The following is a 21,705-nucleotide window of genomic DNA, read 5'->3' as shown; positions in this document are numbered from 1 at the left end:
TCATGGCTCTTTGGACAACTCATGCTTTCCAAATTTGACCACGGTATCTTTTATTTTAACTTTTCACTATCTCATAAGAAGTTTCTTTGCATAATAACTTCTTAATAATCACTTTTGGTACTCTGAAAAAAAAAAAACTTAACGCATAATTAATAAGACACACTCTACCAACAAATTGACATTTAATTATATTATTCTTACTAGTATAGACTTTAGGAAATGTGTTTTTTTAATGTGGATATGATAATGACTATCTACCTAAATCCAGTGAATGTTATTCCTAAATAAGTTTAATTTGTGACATTTGTATTTATGTACATTGAGGTTTTTGATTTGGATGGTTTGTTTTTTTTTTCTTTTTTTGAGTTTGTTGTTTAGGTTGTCAATTTTGATGTGAAGGCTTGTGTGATGCAATTTGGAAATCCTAACAACTAGGGCATTCAAAGGATATAAGAAGACATGATTATGTTATGATGATTATTCTCTTCAAGAACGACACCACTTGAGCTGGTACAATTGTTATCAATGACAACTAGTCTCTTACACAAAACTAAAGAATTTGAGTAGTGCTGACAGATTAACATTTGTTTCTGTGTTTTCACCTTCGGCACACTAAGTATATCCAACACTAGAACAATTTTTCAATATTTTTTAATTTATAATACTTATTTTTATTTACTTTAAAAAAATAGAAAAAATAGCCAAACAAAAGTGAATAGCTGAATGCATAACGTGTAAGAAGAAAGCATCTACAAAAAATTCCACAAATTGGCATCCCCACAAAAGCAATATGACATGAGACGTATAAGAAAAAAATAAATAATATGCCAATAAAAAAAATTCCAATCATCCAACACATTAACAACTCAAATTGTATTTAACGGCTATGTGCAATGTTTAAAAATCCAATGAAAATTACTTTTGCTACAAAAATAATTTTATCAAAACAGAATTTCTTGTTATGTTTTTATTTTATTTTTATCTATTAAACCAATATCAAAATACACTACAGGAGCCATTTGAACCGTATACACTAGATCCTTGTCTATTTAATTTATTCGTACGGCTTATGAATTTATCCACGTGTTTTTTTAACATAGGTCTTTGTGACTTGTGTGCGTGCAAGTAAAATCTAAGTTGAAATTTAGATATTTGAAGCAAATCTTGTAATAAATAATTTCCGAAAGCGAACAATTAACAAGTTAATCAATCATCGCTGTCGTTGATCATTCAGCGCAAGTCTGCAAATCCCATCATCATGGCGGCCATAACCCGCCTCGCGAAGCGCGCGTTCGTCGTCTCTTCCCTGGCGAGGAGGTGCCTGAGCTCCTCCGTAGTCAACTGCCACGCGCCGCCGCACGACGCCACGCCGTTCCGCCCGTTTCCGCTGCGCGAAGATTCGAGCAAGCGGTGCGTGCAGTGGGTGTTCCTCGGCTGCCCCGGCGTCGGAAAAGGAACGTACGCCAGTCGCCTCTCGAACCTCCTCGGCGTCCCTCACATCGCCACCGGCGATCTCGTTCGCGACGAACTCACCTCCTCTGGCCCCCTTTCTTCCCAGGTTTTGTTGTTCTTCTTCTTCCTCCTCTTTTTTCGTTCACTTTGAATTAGCTAGGTTAATTTTTTTAACGCAAATTTGGTCAAGGTTATTGAAATTTCTGTGTACGGTGCAGTGCTAAAAGAAAATGGCAGTATAATTATTATTTTTAAAAAAATTATTAAATAGTTGTAACTTGTAATCTAGTCACAAATCCTTGTGTATATTAAGGAAGTTTAACTTAGTTGGTGGAACACAATACATATTTTAGTTGTTATAGACTCCCTTATACGTGTATTTGATTCCTAGTTTTAAAAAAAAAAAAAAAAAAAGAATCGTTATGTATGGCTTTTACAATAACAATTTAAAAGTCAACTATCATTAAAGTCGTATTAAAGATGATTTCTAATTGATTAGCGGTAGTAAAATTTTTATATTGAGAGTTTATAGAAATTAAATTGTGTATGGATACCTTATTAGAACTTGTCATTTGTTGGTTTGGTTAACTTCTGTTAAAATATCTGTGCAGCAAGAATTTTAAGTTGAGTTTTGTTGGTTTTCAGTTCCTTGAACATTTTGATCATAAGTATTCTTGTATTCTATTTAGTAATTATAGAGCATAATCCTGTAACTGTAATTTATTTATTGGGTTATAAGGAAAACCTACCTGTCTGCCAAGCTAGTAAGTCTTTAACTTCGGAAGATTGAATTTTGTGTAATTTTTCATTGAACCGACTTCTTAAAGATCAGTTGACTGAAAATTTATTCAAGCTTTGATTAATACATAGTTATGGTATTTCAAGGTGATATATTGTGGCCTAATTGTTGTCTCCTTGTTGGGATAGAATGTTTATGTTATGTCCATCAGACCATTTCTTCCACTTTTTGATTTGTAATTTTTGGTTTATTACAGCTATCAGAAATTGTAAAACAAGGTCAATTGGTGTCAGATGAAATTATTATTAGTTTATTGTCAAAGAGACTTGTTGCCGGGGAAGCTAAAGGCGATTTGGGATTTATTCTTGATGGTTTTCCTCGAACAATTAAGCAAGCAGTGAGTTTCTTCACTTTGGTAAAGTGTATTTCATTATAGGTACTCCCCTTGTTTTGTTTACTAAACCTTTACATGAATACAAGGAACAAAAATATTGATAGTGGGTTTTGTTTCCCAAAATTGTAATTTCTAATGAAAAGGAAGTGAAGGAATTTTTTCTTTGTATGGATAATATGATGATTTCATAAGGCAACCTACCTTATCTAGTTTTTTTTTTTATTGTTTTTATTTATTTATTTTCATTTCCCCACTTGATTAGCTACTACTTCCTGTCGTTGAAGCAGCTTTAATTTGTCTCCAGTTCTGCCTCTTCGTCCCTTCATATGTGTTGTAGTTGCAACAGTTCTGTTGCTCTCTTACTTTTCATAGAACAGTTTAAAACTTTAAATAACAGAATACTCAAATTCTACATGTGTTTTTCGCTTGCAGGAAATATTGGAAGGGGTAACTGACATTGACTTGGTAATCAATCTGAAGCTTCGAGAAGATGTTCTGCTTGAGAAATGCCTTGGTAGGAGAATTTGCAATCAGTGTGGGGGAAATTTTAATGTTGCTTCCATCAACATCAAGGCTGAGAATGGGAGCCCTGGAATTATTATGGCTCCACTTCTTCCTCCTGAGAATTGTATATCAAAGCTCATTACTCGATCAGATGATACTGAAGCAGTGGTCAAAGAAAGGCTTCGAATATACAATGAAATGGTATTGCTGCACAATTATATTATTATTAATTTTGGGACTTCAGGAAGATCGGCTGCTTGAATGGCTTCTTTTTTGTAGTTGTATATTTATCTTTATTGTGAGGAATTTATAAAAGATCTGAGTGAACTTGTTGATGTTTCTAATTTCCTGTTGCTTATAGTTACATTTTTGTGAATGATTTTGACTTCCCTTTCTACTTGGTTTAAGGACTTGTTTTCTGTCTTGATTGCAGACTCAGCCTGTGGAGGAATTTTACCGTTCAAGAGGAAAATTATTGGAGTTTAACCTGCCTGGAGGAATCCCGGAGTCTTGGCCTAAGTTGCTACATGCTCTTAATCTTGATGATTATGAGGACAAACGATCTGCTGCAGCATAACGATATAATAATGTATCATAACAGTAAGTATTTCATTCTTTGCGTGCATATATTGCATGCTTGGCAATTTTGCAGGACAGAGAGCCAAAGAAAGGGAACTTCCCTGCTAGTATTATTTTGGACCAATAATGATATTTGTAAGTGTTGTAATCTGATAAGAGGATAAGACTGGTAGTGTTGCGTTTTCTTTTCATATAATTTGGTTATATGGGAAGGGTTTCCCAGCATATAATGTTATTGTGAAGAGTGAATAATATATCACAGCATTGCTAGATGGATAGTTGGTCAGGAATCAGCTTCGATAGGACTGGTGCATCATCACTGTACTGTTGTAAATTAAATGTGAATGAACTTATTCTATTGAATCATCAGATTCTCGTGATTTAGGGAAGGCTTTTACTGAAGTAACTTCCAGGAAAAATTATTTAATATGATGTTTCATGTTATTTGAATAAGTCTTATGATTTCACAGTACTCATGAATAACTCCTTTTCTATGAATGTTCTTGTTGCTTTAACATTCAATGAATAGAACAAGAATTCTCTATTTTATTGCTGGCAATGGTGTGGAACTTATCTTTACTCGGTAGGAGTTGTTATTTTTCTTCAAGATTAGTTGGTTTAATTATACTGGTTAGTGGTTCCTTCTATAATTCAATATTCTGTAAAATTAGCCATCCTGCATGATGGCAACATAGATAGTTTTTGTATTTGGAAGTTGGAACCTTTTTTCAGGAGGGGTGGGGGATTGGAATTTGTGAATGGATCTTTTTTCTCCATTGCAGCTGGTTGGCTTAATATTTGCTTGCCAATAAGTTTACGTGGTACAAGATAGATTGTGCCGTATATTTTATCCAGGTAGCTATTGTTTTTGTCCAACCATGCTTACTAAAATTTGGTAAAAGGAACAAAGGAAAATGTTAACTAGTGTTCTGAGGGCCATAAGTAAATAGAAAGAATATTAAATTTATAACTAGTGCTTGCAAGATCCAATAAAAGACGAAATCCCCTTTGGTAAATCTTGTAGTGGAATGCGACTCCTCAAACATATGATAAGATGATGGATGACTGTATTTGGCTTTGCTTTTACCTGCAATGTCTATATAGGGTTTCCAGTCTTCCATTCATTCAATTGAAAGAGTACACAATCAAATTAAATCCTTTGTATCCGACGATGACCACTTTTATTACAAGAGGGTGCCCAACTGCCCCTGCAATTCAAATGCTTCAACGAAATTCAATTCATATGGGGGAAGAAGAGAAGGAGGAATAGGTAGGATTAATGTCATGCCATTTAGCTGTAAAGTTTAAACCATAATGAAACCCAAAATGCTTGGCGAGCTAGATGTTAGAAATTTGGTATCTCTAAGTATCATCAAAACGTGATAGAGGTGCTATCTCAAAGGAAGTAACAGCGGTGCACAAGCCTGACTCTATTATTTGAAAGAGTATTGCTGTGCTGGATTGTGGTCCAAATTTAGGTAAAGTAAGTAAGTAGCAGTTTGCAACAGACGGTTGGCTTTAAATGCTAAGCTGGCAGATTGTTGATATTCCTCGAAACATGCCTAATTGGATGGTCTGTGATTTATGCACGTGGAAATGGGATTGCTTGATTGAGGTACTGCATGGGTATATTAAGATGAAATTCTATGCCGAGTTTAGGGACTAAGAATGTAATTTTTAGGGTAATATATATGTTTTGGGTCTCCTTACTTTTGTTCCTGTAATTTTAAATTGATCAATTGAATTCATATACTTTTTGTATGCTTAGAAGAAGGCAGCTTCTAGCGTGGTCAAGTTTGCAATGTAGTCCACCGTGAATAAGTTTATGTTACCTGCAGTTACGGGTTTCTATTGTATTTTTTAATTTTTTACCGATCATTTTTTTTTAAAAGTATTGTAGGGACAAAAATAACCTTAATGAAAGATGGGACTGAATGACTTTTACAGCCTTACTCTCCCTGTTTTTCAATAGCATAGAATCATTGCCCTAAAATCCCTTTTGGCTGCCGTCGTTGTTCTAAGTTGGCAATCTCACCGATTCAGCTTCCAGTGGTTTCCTAGCTACCGTTGTGCAGAGAATTTTCTCGTAGCTGGTTTATGTGTTGTGGTGGTCAATAGGAGCCAGGATTGTCATTGTTGTTGTGGTATGATTCTTCAAATTTGTACTTTTTCCTTTTAAGGGTGTTCGGTCCAATAAATCAAAGGCTTAATTACAAAAATAATTTTTCTATTTATCTCACCTCATTAAATTGGTTTTCCTATAATTTAATTCACGAGTTAAATTTTTTATTTTTTTTCAATCTGACTATTTGAATTCTTAATCTCAAAATTAGACTTTCACAGCTAATGAATAACTCACGTGTTATATTATAATAAGATTGATAAGAGAAACTTAAGAGTGAGAGAGGAGAAGGGAGAGAAAAACATCAAAACTAATATTTATGGATAAAAAAAGTTATATACAATATATGTGGATCCTTTGCATGAAAACATTAATGTGTTCGGCAAACATTTGGTAAAACATGTATTTTATATCAACTATACGTCCAACATAAAAGATAATCCTTATAGCTTCCAAAATTCATGTATTTCATGCATGTTTCAAGCAAATTTCATGCCTATTTAGTGGGACCATTAGTGGAAATTTACTTATTTGTTTTAAGAGTCCCCTAACATAACCTATAAATAGGAACATCATACAAATTTTCAAGGCAAAACTTGCAAATTAATCAAGTTGAGTGTCTTTATATTGTAAGAGATTTTCCTTTATTATTAGGTAAAAATATTTATATTATTGAATCTACCCATATACTGTAGTTAAAATTACACTTTTTTTTATAATTTTGATTATATCCCATCCTTGATATCGCCTTCAAAATATCTGCATGCCCGATATTCCCACAAAACCCAGTAACATCAGATCCCCATGAAGCAGAGAATCCACATTGGAGAGGTCACAGTTCCCATCCCCATTCACCACATCACACACCCTCAAGCCAATGTCATGAACATCCACAAAGGAAACCTCCAGGGCAATATTCAAATCTTCAAACCAAAAGCTACTCCCACCATCACCCAACCTCAAATGAAACCCATCACACAATTTTTCAAACGCTTTGGCGATAGAAGTTAACACATACGATCCTGAGTGCTCCTGGATTTCCATCAAGCCCTCCCCCGGATATTTATGTCTGATAAACTGCACCCAGAGAAATGTTTGTTTGCATGTCACTTTTTAGAAATACTTATTTTAGAGATGTATTTATAGGAAATATTATTAATATCTTTTAATATATTTTTTTATTAAATAAAATTTAATTTTGTTTGTCTTAATAAACATTAATAATAAAAATATAAAAATTGTTATTAACAGATAACTAGCTAAAAATCCAACAAGGATCCATTTGGTTGGTTAAAAATTATGCTACCAAATAAAATAAATATTTTTATTCTATGTTTGATTTGAAAAGAACAGTAGGGGCAACTCAAGTCAAGCGTATGGATAGAGAACGAATTTCCTCATTTTTATTATTTAGAAAATTATGGGATAAACTTTTTGTCTCAAATATAAAATATTAAAAAAAACACAAATCTCTATTTGTATCTTTTTAATAACCAAAAATTAGTAATTAAACAAAGTAATCATTTTAAAAGGAAAACACTATATTCTTTTATTCGAATTTCTTTCTTTTTTATTTCAATAAACACATTACATTTTATATAAATGATATTAAAATAATTAATATTAAATATTATAATAAATTTTATATTATTTTACTTATATGATTTATTATTCGTCAAATAATATATATAATAAAAAATTGTCATCTAACTTATGTTTTTATCCTATATTATTCTTCTTATTTTATTCAGTATTATAATTGTAACAAATCAAACTAGTACTCAAAATCCAAATAAAAAGACGATGTAACAGTATACAAACAATACACTTGCAATTTTATTTGAGATATATGTACAGATATGAATATAACATTTTTTTTTGTCTATATTATATGTAAGAGAGATAGACACTGAAAGATGTTGTTATACTAATATATTATTGTATAAATAACTTTCATTTTTTATTTATTTTTTAGAACTACTGGCACACTCTCAACCTTGATAATGACCTGCATTTGTGTTTTTGCAAATTGCACTTTTGGTTCTCTTTTTCATGCAAAATGCACTTTTTGCTTCATCTTTAAGTTTTGTTTCTTTTCTTTATTAGTTTATCTCAAGATTATTTGCCTAGTGCGGACGGAGCATTTTAGTATTTTATACAAGATGATTTGCCTAGTGCATATGTGACTGTGAGTCTTTGATTTTATTTATTTATTTGTCTATTTATTTTGGCAAGGGTTGTATCCAATTGCCAATAGATTCTATTTATATTTTTTAAATTTTTTTATTAATTACTCATTAAAATGTTAAGCAGACCAACTGAAAAAAAAAACCTGATTGGCTAGCTAAAAAAATGTAGTGTAATGTCTGATTGTCTACCCAACTTTAGCATTTTTTTTTAGACAAGCACGCTTATTTCATTTCATTAACAATAAGAAAATAAATACAAGTGAGAATGAAATCATGAACATGGTGACTAACATAAAACTGAGACTAATTAGTGTAACTTATAAACGTATATCAATTAATGTAGTAAGATTAATATAGATTGTAGTAGTATAATAGTTAGCCCAATTCCTTTTTTGACTTTGTGGTTTGTTGATGTTTTTTCAAATTATTAATGTATATAGGGTTGAACATGACCTCAAATATGTGGAAAAAAAAGTAGTGTAGTAGTTAGAATTAGTTAATATTAGAAGAATTTAAGATTATTATTTCTTAATTTATTGTTCCGTTTTTTTTAGATTTCTACCTTTTGCATAATGTTTCACCACCTGTGTATAATATATATATATTGATCTGTGTGTCAACATTGATTATTGATCTGTGCATTAGAGGTTATGCATAGAGTTTGTGAGATTGGAAAAAGAAAAAAATTGCATTAAAGTAACCAAAATAATTAAATAATTTAGGAATAAGGGTGTTTTCAGGTTGGATTGAGTCGATTTTGATTAAATTCATAATCAAACTTAATCAAATTTGATAGTTTGATTCGGTTTAATTTTTATAATTTTTTTTAAATCCAACTCAACTCATTCATTAACGTTTGGTTCGTTTTGAGCCAACGAGTTACTCATATAAATTTGATTTTTTTCTTAGAACTAATATTTTATACATAATTCATCTAAATATCCAATACAATTAACACAATATTATCAAATGTTTGAAAATAGTAAAATTGATTCATTTAATATCATTAACATAATATTCTAAGATAAACTAATACAAATTAAAACAAAGTATTCTTCAACCAGATTTACTATAATAATCACAACTATTTTCTACAAATTAGTTTCTTACAACAAGTTTCATTGCAACCAGATTTGTTACAACTAGATTTATTGCTATCAAATTTGCTCAAATAAATAAACAAAACATGATGCATTAATATTATAAACATGACAAAAAAAATAAATATGAAAAAAAGATAAAACAAATAATAATGTTCTTGAAAATAATATTTTAAAAAGTTTCAATACTAGTAACACTTAGGATCCCAATATTAGAAGTATTTAAAGCCAAACCAACACAAATCTATAAATTTTGATCGGTTCAGTTCGATTTTGATTAAATATATAAATCTAAACCCGTGACTTAATTCATACATGAATGATTTTGATTGGTTCGATTCGGTTTTGACCCAAATACATAAATGACAAACTCAAACTAATTGGTTTGGGTCAATTCAGGTTCACGGATGACCTCTACCCGTGAACACCCCTACAACCAGACTTGCACATGAGATATGAAGGTGATATAGTAAGAAGTTTCAACAATAGTTGTTCCAATATTAACTATAATTTTCTTATTGATTTTCATCGATTCGATTCAATTTTGATCGAATTTATAAATTTAAACTCATAACTTAACTTGTACATGAATGATCGATTCAGTTTAATCATAAATGATCTAATCCAAACTGTTCAAATAGGATTGAGTCAATCCGAATTTCACATGTGACCCGTATCTGGTGAACACTCATGATAAAATATACTTGTTTTAATCTCAATAAAAGATATACTTATTCTAATGTTGAATAAAAAATAATTATGAAATCAATTTATTAGATAATATTTAATTATAATTAATTAATTTAAAACTAATTAAATAATATTTTATTAAATTTTATTAAATGAATTATTTGATGTGATAATATAGTGATATGATTGAATAATACATAAATTAAAGCACTTATTTTCATGTCACACGAAATAAGAAAAAAATAAACTATTTCATTAAGGTCATCACCGTCATTTCAAACCGATTCAAACTCCGTGAACCACGACGTTCCACAAAAAGCCAGAAACTTCTCAAGCGAGATCGCGCCACGTGTTCCTCCCCAAATCTTTGAAGATCCTCTCCGTTGCGTTCGAGCACCCGGCTTTTGATTTCATTCACGTGGACGCCGACGTGGAAGTATCTTCCTCCTTCCACTTCGCCCACGTCAGCAACCGCGGTCATCGCGGTCCCAACCCACCCAATATCTTTTCTTTTCTCCTCTCCCCTAAACTAACGTCGCCTTTATCCGCTTCCCCACCGTGCTTTTCAGATTGGTCAAGCTCCTTTTACTCCCCGCAACAAAACACCACCTAGTTGCAGATTTTTTCTTCTTCAAAAATTTGTTTATCTTTATCCTAATTTGATTTGGCTTTAAGGTTTTTCATAATAGCGGTTTTCTTTTTATTATTTGTTGTTATTATTATGACGTAATTTCAATCTTTTTCACAATGACTCCATAATGGCGATTAGTGAAGTTTCTGAGCTGGTAATTTTCTTGTTTTGGAGTTTTTGATTTGGATTTAGGATATGTTGTTTTTATTTTCAAATCTGTCCGTTTTTGTTTACAGTGTGAGCGATTTAGTATAAAGTATACGATGCATCGTTTCTGGTTCTGGATGTTCATGTTCGAGCAAAGATCTTCTGTGTGTGTACGGTTACTGCTTTGACGTTTTGGATTTTCAGTAAGTCAAATCTCGGAAGTCCTCAGTGAAGTTCTTCAGCTTAGTTAGGGTTTGGAAGATACTTATGAAAAAGAAAAATCACTTAGTATAGGGATTAGTATTTTCCCTGGATCCAGGGTTAGTTTTCAATAATTTTTAAGGTTGGATTTGAAGTGAATGGTTTTAGAAAGGGATACTCTGCTCACCAGAAAGGGTTTTTTGTTTGAGAGTGCTGTGGATATATGGTCAGGGCATTTGTTAGTCTTACTTTATAGTTGTATTGGTCTTATTATTTTCTTTTAACTGCATATCTAGTGATTTGAAGTTGAACTTGGGTTGGGGTTCCTGGTGATTATTGCATGTGCTGTTTTTCTTTGGATGAGAACGGGTTATAATAATCACTGTGAATTTGGGCATTCTGGATGACAAGGGTTGTCCAGATGAGTGTTGATGGCGACGGCAAAGAGCTGAGAGAACTGAATCAGTGCTTACGAGACGGGAAGAAAATTGCTGGTGGGGAACGTGGTTTATACGAGGGCGATGAAGTGAAATGTAATGGAGTTGCTGAAGAAGTTAAGATTGGAAAGGGGGGGATTGTGGAGTCCTCCTCTGTCCAGCAGCATATACCACAGCCTCAAGGGGCAATAATTTGTTGGGAGAGGTTTTTGCATATTAGATCCCTTAAGGTCTTGCTTGTGGAGTATGATGACTCTACCCGTCATGTTGTCACTGCACTGCTTCGCAATTGTAGTTATGAAGGTTAGTTATTATCTGTTTATAATGGAATTCCTTGTTTGTCTGGTTAGATTTGGACACCGACCTTTTAATAACTACTGTTTGCATTGTCAGATTTTATGTTGCTTACCTCCTTTTGAATGTTGATTAGCTATACATACTAGTGCATGCCCAAAATGATAGGTGTATTATTACCTTTCTCTTGCTGATATGATGATTGTTCATGTGTGTAAATGTCCGACTTAATAATATCTGCAAATTGCTCGATGAGAAAATGCCTCGAGCCAAAGTTTGGGTACTAGGTGCTACAGCGCTGTAGTAATCCATGCCATACACCCAGGAAAAGCTCAAATGACCTTAAAAAAATGGGTACCTGTACCCGAATCCATACTGCACATGAATGTTGTTTCTTGTTAAATAGTTTTACTGTAGATGCATGTTTGGCTGAGGATATGATTCCTGCGTCAATCTGCATCCACTTTTCTTCTTTCGAATAAGTTACTTTATTTTTCCAATACTTGCACTATCTTCAACTTTTCAGTAGATCTTTCGGAGATTTTAAAATTACTTGTGAGTTCAAGCTTGAGGTGGGAGGGTGGGGGGCAGGGTTTAGAATTGTGAAAAGGTGTAAACTTTGCTTCGCATTTTGAATTTCATAAGTATAGTCATTCAGAATAAATTGGTGGTCTTAAATGCTTGTGTAAGCTGTAGAGTATTGTTTCTGTGAGTAAAATCATTAAATCAACGACGTAGACCAATCAGAAAATGGCATACAAGTTCTATTTAAAAGGCATTATGGCCACAAAGCTTCAGAGTCTTAAATGTAATCATTTAGAATTTAGAATTAATTGGTAGTCTTAAATGTATGGCTAAGCTGTGGAATGTTGGTGGTGTGGGGAAAATCCTTAAATCAATGATGTAGACAGACCAGATATTATGGCTCCGAAGTTATGGTTTTACTCTTTGGATTTAATTTCAATTGATCTTAGCTGGATTAAGCTTGTAGATAGTTGATTGTGAAGGAGTTTCTAAACACAGCAGCAGATTGATAGGTTTTGTTAGGTTACAATTGCAAGGTATGGTACTTGAGCCCCACATTGGAAGCATGGGATTCTGGTGTGAGGTTTATAAGAAAAGAGCAGGATGCCCCCAGATAAGGAGGTAGCCCTGACAGAGTATTTTAGACTATAGGCTAAATAAGCTTGTAAAGCCTGCGTGACTTTAGTTCTGTAAGAGTTTACTGTTGTTATGTTTGTCTATGGTAAAAATGTTAGAAGTATGTTGTAATAGACTTGCTGCTATCTAGCACCTCTTACTGCAGAGTAGTTATAGATCTAACTGATTTGTTAGCACTTAGCATTCTTATAAATAAGCTAAGTTTGTGATTGAATACTCACTTTGTGCAGACCTTAGCATATGAGGTTGTCATACAGAATTTGCAAGGCTTTCCTTGTTTCATACCAGATTGGTCTGCTAATTGTCTAGCTTTTACTACTGTTGCTTATCACTGAGCAAGGGGTGGCAAAGGTGTATTTGTTCTTAATTTTCTGATCAAGCACAACACAAAGAGATTTCACATTTCACTTATCAAGTTCTACGATCCATGGTGATCTATAATTATAATGGGGATGAGTTATGATTATAAATTTGTAAACTAGAAATAAAAGAGAAAGTAATAGCATTGATAATTTGTGTTAGAGTATGTATATATTAGCCAGTAGCTAGGCGACAGTGTAGCTCTTTTACTGCTGTCAAGTAACTCTATTCTGTTATGGTAGGTATCACTAGCTTTATAGTCTTTTGGATCAGTCTAACTGACCACAGTGGTCTATAATTACCTATTCAATGTACATTACTATATTCAATTCAGATTCAATGAATTTTTTCCTCAGAATTCTCTTCATTCTCTCCCTTGGATAGCATTGTAACAATTTGCAGTGAAAAAAGTGATGTTTTTAAACACATCTATAGATGCAAATATTTTCCCCTTGGCATTATTATAATTGCAATCATGAATATCTCTAATTTTTAAAAAATATAATTCTACATGAAGAGTCTGGTGTTGTTACATAAGGTCTTAATTTGTGTTTGTTTTTTCCAGTTATTGACGCAGCAAATGGATTGCAAGCTTGGAAGATATTGGAGGATTTAACCAATCATATTGATCTCATTTTAACTGAGGTGGCAATGCCTGGCTTATCAGGCATTGGTCTACTATACAAGATTATGGGCCACAAAACCCGGAAAAATATTCCAGTAGTTAGTAAGTTTTCCAAGTGCTTATTTATGTTTGTTTTGAAGCATTTCTTTTTCTCATCTCATGATGTAAAATAGCTACTCTTTTGTATGGCTTCTAATGGGATTGGTCTGCAGTGATGTCATCTCATGATTCTATGGGTTTAGTCTTTAAGTGTTTGTCAAAGGGTGCTGTTGACTTTCTAGTTAAACCCATACGGAAGAATGAGCTTAAAAACCTGTGGCAGCATGTTTGGAGAAGATGTCACAGTGTAAGCTGACTTGAATTTTTCTTTCCTGACATTATACTTTCTAATTCCTTTTCTGGCCAATAACATGTATGACGTTATAACTTACAAGCAGTCTGTTGCCTTTGCTAAATCTAATTGGGCGTTTGTTCCTAGGTATGAAAATTTATTCCCAGGAATCACATTGCCAGGAATATTATTCACATGAACATGTTTGTTTGACAATAGTAATTTCAGAAAAATTAAAAAATATAAGTAATAAAGAAATGTGGAAGAATGAAGTGGGGATAGGTAGCTATTATAGTGATAAATTTTATTTCCATGGGAATCCAATATACTCACCCTTCTCCATGGGAATAAGAAGCAAAACAATTATGGGTATTTTACATTCCTGGGAATCAACCACTCATGGTAGTGTTTTTACAAAACTTGTACCAAACATGAGAATGTGATATTTCCAAGTCCACATTCCTAGGAATCAACCACACTTGTATCATAATATTATTACAGGATTGATGTATATGTGAACCACTGATTATTATTATTAAATGTAGATGGGATGTTGCTCGATTTCAATGCAGATTTGTGATATCTTCCTTGATGTATATGTGAACCACTGATTATTCTTAATTCAGTGTTTTTACTTTGTCAATTATGACTATTATTTTGTTTCTTTCCCCACAGTCTAGTGGGAGTGGCAGTGAAAGTGGCACACAAACCCAGAAGTCTGTAAAATCAAAGAGTCTTGAGAAGTTTGATAATAATTCTGGAAGCAATGGCGAAGATGATAATGGAAGTATAGGACTGAATAATGGGGATGGAAGTGACAATGGTAGTGGCACTCAGGTATAACTTCTGTATTTGTGATGTTTTGTTGGAAAAGCTCTCGTGTGTAGATTAAACTGACCTTACTGTTAAAGCTAGGTTTCATGGATGTCTTTTATTTTTTATTTGTTAATTTGTTAATTCATATTGTAAAACTTTTATAAGGATATTCTTAGAATGTGAGTTTAGGCCTAACTCTAATTGGCTTGTAAGTTGAGGATTGTCTCCCACTTATATACTCTAAATTGGTACTATTTCTAGCCAATGTTGGACTTGGGCCTTTTCCGATACACCCCTCACGCCCAACACTTTTTTGGCTTGATGCGTAGATAGTTTGGTTGGTGGCCCGTTAATGGATCTAGGATATGCTCTAATACTATCTTAGAATGTGGGTTTGGACCTAACTTAACACTACAAAATCGGTTTGTAAGGAGAGGGTTTTCCCCCATTTATACACTATATTGGCACTATCTCTAGCCGATGTGAGACTTGAGTTTTTTCCAATAGATATGAATTACCATACACCATTTGGTTGGATTCTAGCTCGATCTGTTATATATGTGTGTGTGTGTTAAGCATAAAAGAAGAATCAAACCGAGAGAACCTTAGGCATGTTGCAACCTGCTCACTAGGCTGGACCACTGAATTAAGAAGATACTGTTATGAAAACCATCAAGAAAGGACATTGACAAAAATAAATATCTCTTTTAATTTCCCCTCCTACAATTTAGGAGACTCTCAGAAAAGTGTTTTGTGAATCTACATGTTACACATAAACCACCTGGGGGTTAAAGGTTGTCCATATCATTTACCTGTGAATGAAATTGTATATTTTGCCTGTCTGTGGTTTCTTCATTACTCATCAGTTCAAATTACCCACTTCTGTTTCCTATCCCTGCTGTCCAACAGTTTTGGTGCTAAGTTTAATGGATAGCCTTGAGCCTCATGTAGGTTTTCTGCAACTACCTGGGGGTAGGGGGGGCTCCTTTCATTTGAGTATGTGTATAAGAGGAGAAATAATTACTGATCTGATGTACATGGCTGAGAAATTAATTATACTGATATTTTATTCTGCTTTGAAAACTTGGAATTGATATTTTATTTTGTTTTGAAAACTTGGAATGATGTAACTATCTGGGTTTATCTTTTGTAATTGTATATCATGTAAAAATGGTTCACTTTGAACCTAACCTGTTAATGTGAAAGTTTTATATTTTTCAAATTACAATCTCTAAAAAAATTTTGTCGATTGAGTAGGTAGTGTGGCACATTTTGTTTGTCTAATTTAATGCAGAAGGTTCATTAGTTGTTGCTGTCTGATTATCTTAGACCCCTGAATGAGAATGAGAATGAGGGGGAGGGATCAGCTGATGGTGTGTCTTTTCTAGGAGAAAGAATGCCAACTTGATAGGTGGTTATGCCGGGGATTGAGAATTCTGATATGGGATTGATGAATATAAGGAAAGAGGTGTGAGTGGGAGAGAGGAGGCAGACATAACATGACTTGGAGAGAAGAGGGAAACCTCTGGTATAGGAGTTGTAACTCTGGGGGAAGTGTGCTCTTGTTGGGTACAATTTCTGATAATTGAATGATACACCTCATTTTGCATTCATCTCTTACTGTTTCTGTGACTCTGTTTGTGGTGTTCTATCAGACTAGGATGGAATGCTGTTATCACTTGTTACTTGCTAGTTGCTAGTATATGAAAAAGTAAAGGGCTAGAAACCTCATAACTTAACATGTCATTCATTAAGACACATCAGTTTCAAATGTTTTAGTAATGAGGTAAACAGTTTAACAGCAAACACCACAAGTCATCAGCATACTGGTTTAGGACTAACTTGCCAGTATTGCCATATGGAGGTCATGTTCTAATTCTGGTAACCAAAAGCTACTTGACAAGTTCTTTGTTATCTCCTGTTGCAGAGCTCATGGACCAAACATGCTGTAGAAGTTGATAGTCCTAAACCAGTTTCCCACTGGGATAAAATAGCTGAGTGCCCTGACAGTACCTGTGCTCAAGTTGTTCACTCCAATGCTGAAATTGGTGAGAACAAGGTGGTTCCTCTAGCTGTGAAGGAGTGTCCAGAACAGAAGGAACAACTTGGTAAGGGCCAAGTGCCTTGATCTTCCTGTCACTGCATTAACTCTTTCTCATTCTGTCATCCAAATACATGCATGATGTTTATGGTAATATTATGGTGTGTTGATTGAAGATTTTCATGGTACTAATTGTAACTCTTTAATATTTTCTTTCTTGTTTTCATTATGTTGCTTTGCTTTTGGGTTTGCCTTTAGGAACTTCATTTCGGTAGCACATGATTCTTTAAAAGATAGGTTAAATTCCCTATAGGTGACATTCATTTAGGAATCATTCTCTATATGAAAAAAACTCAAGTTTTAGTCACTCTATGTCCTTATTAGTACACATTGGTCCTTGTTAATAATGGCATATAGGGACTAAAACTTACGAAACACAGTAACAAGGATCAATGTGTACTAATAAGGGTGTATAGGGACTAAAGCTTAATTTTTTTTTCATACAACGATTGATTTCTAAATGAGTCATCTGTAGGGACCAAATGATTATTTTAACCCTAAAAGATATTTAGACTCTGAATGTATTATTTCCAATGTGCTGCTTGTTATCTTAGTTGACTTAGTTATGAATCGACAATGCTAAAATGATGAGTTTCATTTCTGAGTCCAGTACTGTGATGTGAGTATCATATTTCAATGTACACTTTCCTATGCTTATGTGAAATTCCTGTTTATATATGTTTCGTCCATGCTTGGATATTTTCAACCTTGCATCTATACTTGTTCAATTTCTTTTGGTTGACATGCTTTGCAATGCATTGTTACTGTCATACAGCTGCATTAGAGGGTTTTTTAAAAAAAAAAAATTATCTTGTTTAATTACTTGTTTCTTATTGCGATTCATGCCTACTGATCTCATTTTATTAATATGTGTAACTTCTCCCCTAAGTGTGGGTGGTCAGCTGTTCATATGTATGCATTCACGTATCTATTGCAGATTCATGTATATGCATGTACCTTTATTTGGGGATGATTTATTGTATTTAATTCCTTTACCTAGACAATGTCAAAGAGATGGTCAAAGTTGACTCCCTAAGTGTGGGTGGCCAGCTGTTCATATATGCATTCATGTGTCTATTACACATGCATGTGTGCGCATGTACTGTTATTTTGGGATGATTTATTGTATTTAATTCTTTTCCCTGGAAGAGATGAAAGTTGACTCAGTAGAGATATTGACTTGATGGTCAACTATATCAATGGCGTTCCAGTCAAAACTGCAGGTTCTAAACATAGCAATGCACCTGATGTCGGCCCCTCTAAATTTAATGATCAAATTAATAGAGGACAACTGGATCTTAATTGTGAAAATCAATCTAGCAAGCTAAGGTGCAAAGGTTTATCACTGTCTGATGCCATTACTAGCACTTCTGATTCTCAGATGCATAGTGGAGGATTTGAAGCCTTGTATAAAAAACCCAAGTCCTCAGATATTGAAAATAAAGACACTAATAATGATGAAGAATTGCCATCTCTTGAGCTCAGTTTAAAGAGGCTTAGAGGAGTTGAAGATGCTGGTATTGCAATTCAGGATGACAGGAATGTTTTAAGACGTTCTGATCAGTCTGCTTTCTCAAGGTATGATGATTTAGTGTTATTGTTTTGTATTGTTCAGAATTATTTTTTTTAAGATGGATGACTGTTTAATTTTTAAAAGTCTTTTGCTACAGGTACAATGCAGCCTCAAACCCTAAGAAATCTCCCACTGGATGTGTTGGAAGCAATTCTCCTCATAATAATAGCTTAGAAGTTACAAAGAAAGATTCATCTCACGATATTCAATCTCATTCTAGCGGCAATCCTCCTAACCAAAACTCAAATGGTGCTAGCAATAACATTGATATGGGTTCCACTACTAATAATGCTTACGCTAAATCTGCAGTTATAAGTGAGCCAGCAGTAGCATCAACAACCAAATGTTTGTACCAAACATCTGCTTACCAGCCTGAAAAAAACAACCTTGTTTGTACCTCTCAACAAGTTGTCTTACACAATACTGAAGATACGATGGCAACAATGCTGGCACCACCTAAACTAGACAGACATAAAGATTCTGCAGCTCCAGACTTCCATCTCCATTGTGAAAACCATAACTGTATTGCTGACAACATGAAGCACCAGCTGCCACCTGATCATGATACTGAATCTATAAAGAAAATGGCCACTGCTGCTCCACATTGTGGATCATCAAATGCGGTTGAAGTGCTAGTTGAAGGTAATGTTGGAAACCACAGTATCAATAGAAGTGCCTCAGGCAGCAACAATGGAAGCAATGGACAAAATGGGAGCAGCACGGCGGTTAATGCTGGAGGGACAAACATGAAAAGCAACAATGGACTCACTGGGAATAGTGGCAGTGGTGATGCTAGCGGAAGTGTAAGTGCCAACAGAGTAGATCAAAACAAGACTTCTCAAAGGGAAGCGGCCTTAACTAAATTTCGCCAAAAGAGAAAAGAGAGAAGGGAGAGGTGCTTTCATAAAAAGGTAACAGTCCATAGAGTATTTAAGTGATTTATTATCTATTACTATGATATTGTAGAAACTGGAAATTATTGGTAGATATATTGGAGACTATACCTCCTTCACTCAATGGTTGACCTCTGTAAACACAGAATTTTCAGGAAAAAAGCAAAAAAAGAAATTGAAAGATAATTATGTGTCTATTTTCTCAACAAAGCTATTCGGAAGCTTGAATATTTTCTCTCTGGTCTTCATGTATTTAGAAGCATTGACACTCTTCACAAACATTGATCCTATTGAACTGTTTACCAAATAATTAATCAGGGTCCTATTGTTCCCATCTGTCCAAGCATCTGGTATAATTGAGCATCCATATTTCGTTTGTTCCTCCTTATGACCCTTCAACATTTCTGTCTGTATATTCCAACTCCTTTCTAAGGACTGGGTCTCTCAATTCGTAATAGCTTGGGTCCTTTAAATTAGGACCACAGTTTCCAACCGCCTCAGGCATTACTTTGAAATTTTTTGATTGCACCACATTGAACTGAATTTCATTCTTCAAAAAGAATTGATTCAATTGAGCAAAGGTTGAATAGTCCTTGCCCTTGCTTCCTTTTGACTAGCATCATTGTGCTTGTTTGCCTCTTTGCTTTTCCCAATTGGATTCAGGTTTTTAAAGAAAAGCAAATCCATGGGGCCTTTTTAACATTTGTAGTCTTCTTCATGGAAACAAGTAGCCTAAGCTGATGATGTTAGAGGCCTTTTCCAGTTTGAAGCCTTGAAATTTCTTGCGCCTCACTTCCTCATCTTGATCTTCTTGCACCCACTCCAAGTATAAGTCTTTTTCACCGTTCTTTTGCTCTTCGGTTGTCTTTTTTTTTTTATATATCATTCATAGGCTGCCTTTAATTGTACCATCCTTTGGTGTTTTTCTACAAGCATTCACATTTCCTTTCATTCCCATCTGATGATTTTTGGCTCTAGTAATTCCTCCGGTAGATGTTTTTCCTCAAAAATCACATGTCACAGAAATGTTCGTAAAGCTTAAGTGTCTTGTAGGAAGTCATTACTGTGGTTGGAGTTATTTAAATAGGGATTTTACTAAGGGAATATGCCATTAATTTTACTATTTTTATATTTTATCTTAGCTACACCAGTGATTCTAAAGTATTAGGTAATCTCTTTTCCTACTTTGTATTTTCTTTGGTACATACTTAGATTGGATTTTCTTAGGTTCTGTTACTCTGTAAATATAAAACTTTTCATGAATATTTATATTAACAACTTAAAATATATTTTTGTGTTTGAGAAAAGATTTCTAATTTCTTTCTTGTTTTCTCTGAATTACGAAAATGTTTTTATTTTATTTTATTTCTTATTTTCAAAGATTTCTAAATGAAATGATGAAGGCAATTTTTATTTTTTTTTGTAATTTCATATATTTGAAAATGAGAAACGAAGTGAATATAGGATCACTTCTGTAGTTACTAGTAAAAATAGAAAATAAAAGAAAAACAAATGTTTTCAAAATTAAATAGACCCTGATCTTTTATAGGAGTATGGGAGATTGACAAGTTCTAAACTTTGTTATTGATTTGAATTATTTGTTCAGGTATTTATGAAACCCAGTAGAGTAAGGATTATCATGCGGTTACCCTTTCTAGTATTAGGATGATATATGTCGTGTGGAGCTAACTCAACATGGTTTGAATTTAGGTTCGATATCAGAGCAGAAAGAGATTAGCTGAACAACGACCTCGATTTCGTGGACAATTTGTTCGACAGTCCTCTAACGAAAATGCAAGTGAGGCAACAACAGATAGCTGATTCAGAGCATTTGCCACAATGGCATAATGATGGGGATATGCGAGAAAAGGTCGAGGAGTCTGCATGTAGAATTTGGGAATTGTTCTGTGTGTTTGTGTTAAAAAGGTATAATGACTCTGGTTATTCCAACTTGTTCATTTGAAACCTGAATCAATTTATGTGGTGAGAGATTGTTATATGCTGATTGATGCTCGGATAACTTATAGCGACTCAATAATTTCAATTACTTGTCGATCTTGTGCTTGAAGAATCAAATGTGTTAGTTCACATTCTGTATGGGCAGAACAGTATCAAAAAATCGCACCATCTTCGAATCAGTAAAATGAGAACTGAAATATAAACATGTTGAAACAAATTTATAAATACACAGATGACAGACATGTTTATTGGAAAAAAATTTAAAGTGAAAACTGTCATTATCTGTTGTGTTAAAAGATCGTTGCATTTGTTTACATGCTTTAAAATCAGATGAATTCATTTTAATTTGCTTCTAATTTCCGACAAATGAATTCCAAGACATGACCGAAAAGAAAATTTCGTCAATT

At 33.7% G+C, this 21,705-nt stretch overlaps 2 protein-coding genes across 3 annotated transcripts; both read left to right on the top strand.

Moving 5' to 3' along the window:
- Nucleotides 1-1,138: 1,138 nt before the first annotated feature.
- LOC114380726 (probable adenylate kinase 1, chloroplastic) lies at nucleotides 1,139-4,121 on the top strand. Its single transcript, XM_028339740.1, has 4 exons — nucleotides 1,139-1,558; nucleotides 2,448-2,588; nucleotides 3,018-3,290; nucleotides 3,523-4,121. Exons 1-4 carry the CDS (start codon nucleotides 1,259-1,261, stop codon nucleotides 3,664-3,666), a joined length of 858 nt encoding a protein of 285 aa, XP_028195541.1. The 5' UTR covers nucleotides 1,139-1,258; the 3' UTR covers nucleotides 3,667-4,121.
- Nucleotides 4,122-10,293: 6,172 nt separating this feature from the next.
- On the top strand, nucleotides 10,294-21,429 carry LOC114382369 (two-component response regulator-like APRR7). 2 transcript variants are annotated; one of them, XM_028341745.1, is made up of 10 exons: nucleotides 10,294-10,554; nucleotides 10,637-10,750; nucleotides 11,160-11,488; nucleotides 13,566-13,727; nucleotides 13,838-13,971; nucleotides 14,632-14,793; nucleotides 16,700-16,880; nucleotides 18,085-18,451; nucleotides 18,544-19,357; nucleotides 21,050-21,429. In XM_028341745.1, exons 3-10 carry the CDS (start codon nucleotides 11,170-11,172, stop codon nucleotides 21,158-21,160), a joined length of 2,250 nt encoding a protein of 749 aa, XP_028197546.1. In that variant the 5' UTR covers nucleotides 10,294-10,554; nucleotides 10,637-10,750; nucleotides 11,160-11,169; the 3' UTR covers nucleotides 21,161-21,429. The 2 variants fall into 2 exon arrangements, with proteins under 2 accessions (XP_028197546.1, XP_028197545.1); XM_028341744.1 differs by having other exon boundaries at nucleotides 10,637-11,488.
- The last annotated feature ends 276 nt before the right edge of the window (nucleotides 21,430-21,705 follow it).

This window comes from Glycine soja, chromosome 13 (genome assembly GCF_004193775.1).
Source record: "Glycine soja cultivar W05 chromosome 13, ASM419377v2, whole genome shotgun sequence".
NCBI lineage: Eukaryota > Viridiplantae > Streptophyta > Magnoliopsida > Fabales > Fabaceae > Glycine > Glycine soja.
This window is presented reverse-complemented; position numbering and strand designations above follow the sequence as displayed.

What these genes read in the sequence shown, in the direction of transcription:
- LOC114382369 (XM_028341744.1), top strand. Translation starts at nt 11,152, where the DNA reads ATGACAAGGGTTGTCCAGATGAGTGTTGATGGCGACGGCAAAGAGCTG. An exon ending in GATCAGTCTGCTTTCTCAAG is followed by an intron (nt 18,452 to 18,543) that starts GTATGATGATTT and finishes CTTTTGCTACAG; the next exon opens with GTACAATGCAGCCTCAAACC. An exon ending in AGAGGTGCTTTCATAAAAAG is followed by an intron (nt 19,358 to 21,049) that starts GTAACAGTCCAT and finishes GTTTGAATTTAG; the next exon opens with GTTCGATATCAGAGCAGAAA.
- LOC114380726 (XM_028339740.1), top strand. Translation starts at nt 1,259, where the DNA reads ATGGCGGCCATAACCCGCCTCGCGAAGCGCGCGTTCGTCGTCTCTTCC. An exon ending in CTGGCCCCCTTTCTTCCCAG is followed by an intron (nt 1,559 to 2,447) that starts GTTTTGTTGTTC and finishes GGTTTATTACAG; the next exon opens with CTATCAGAAATTGTAAAACA. An exon ending in CTCGAACAATTAAGCAAGCA is followed by an intron (nt 2,589 to 3,017) that starts GTGAGTTTCTTC and finishes TTTCGCTTGCAG; the next exon opens with GAAATATTGGAAGGGGTAAC.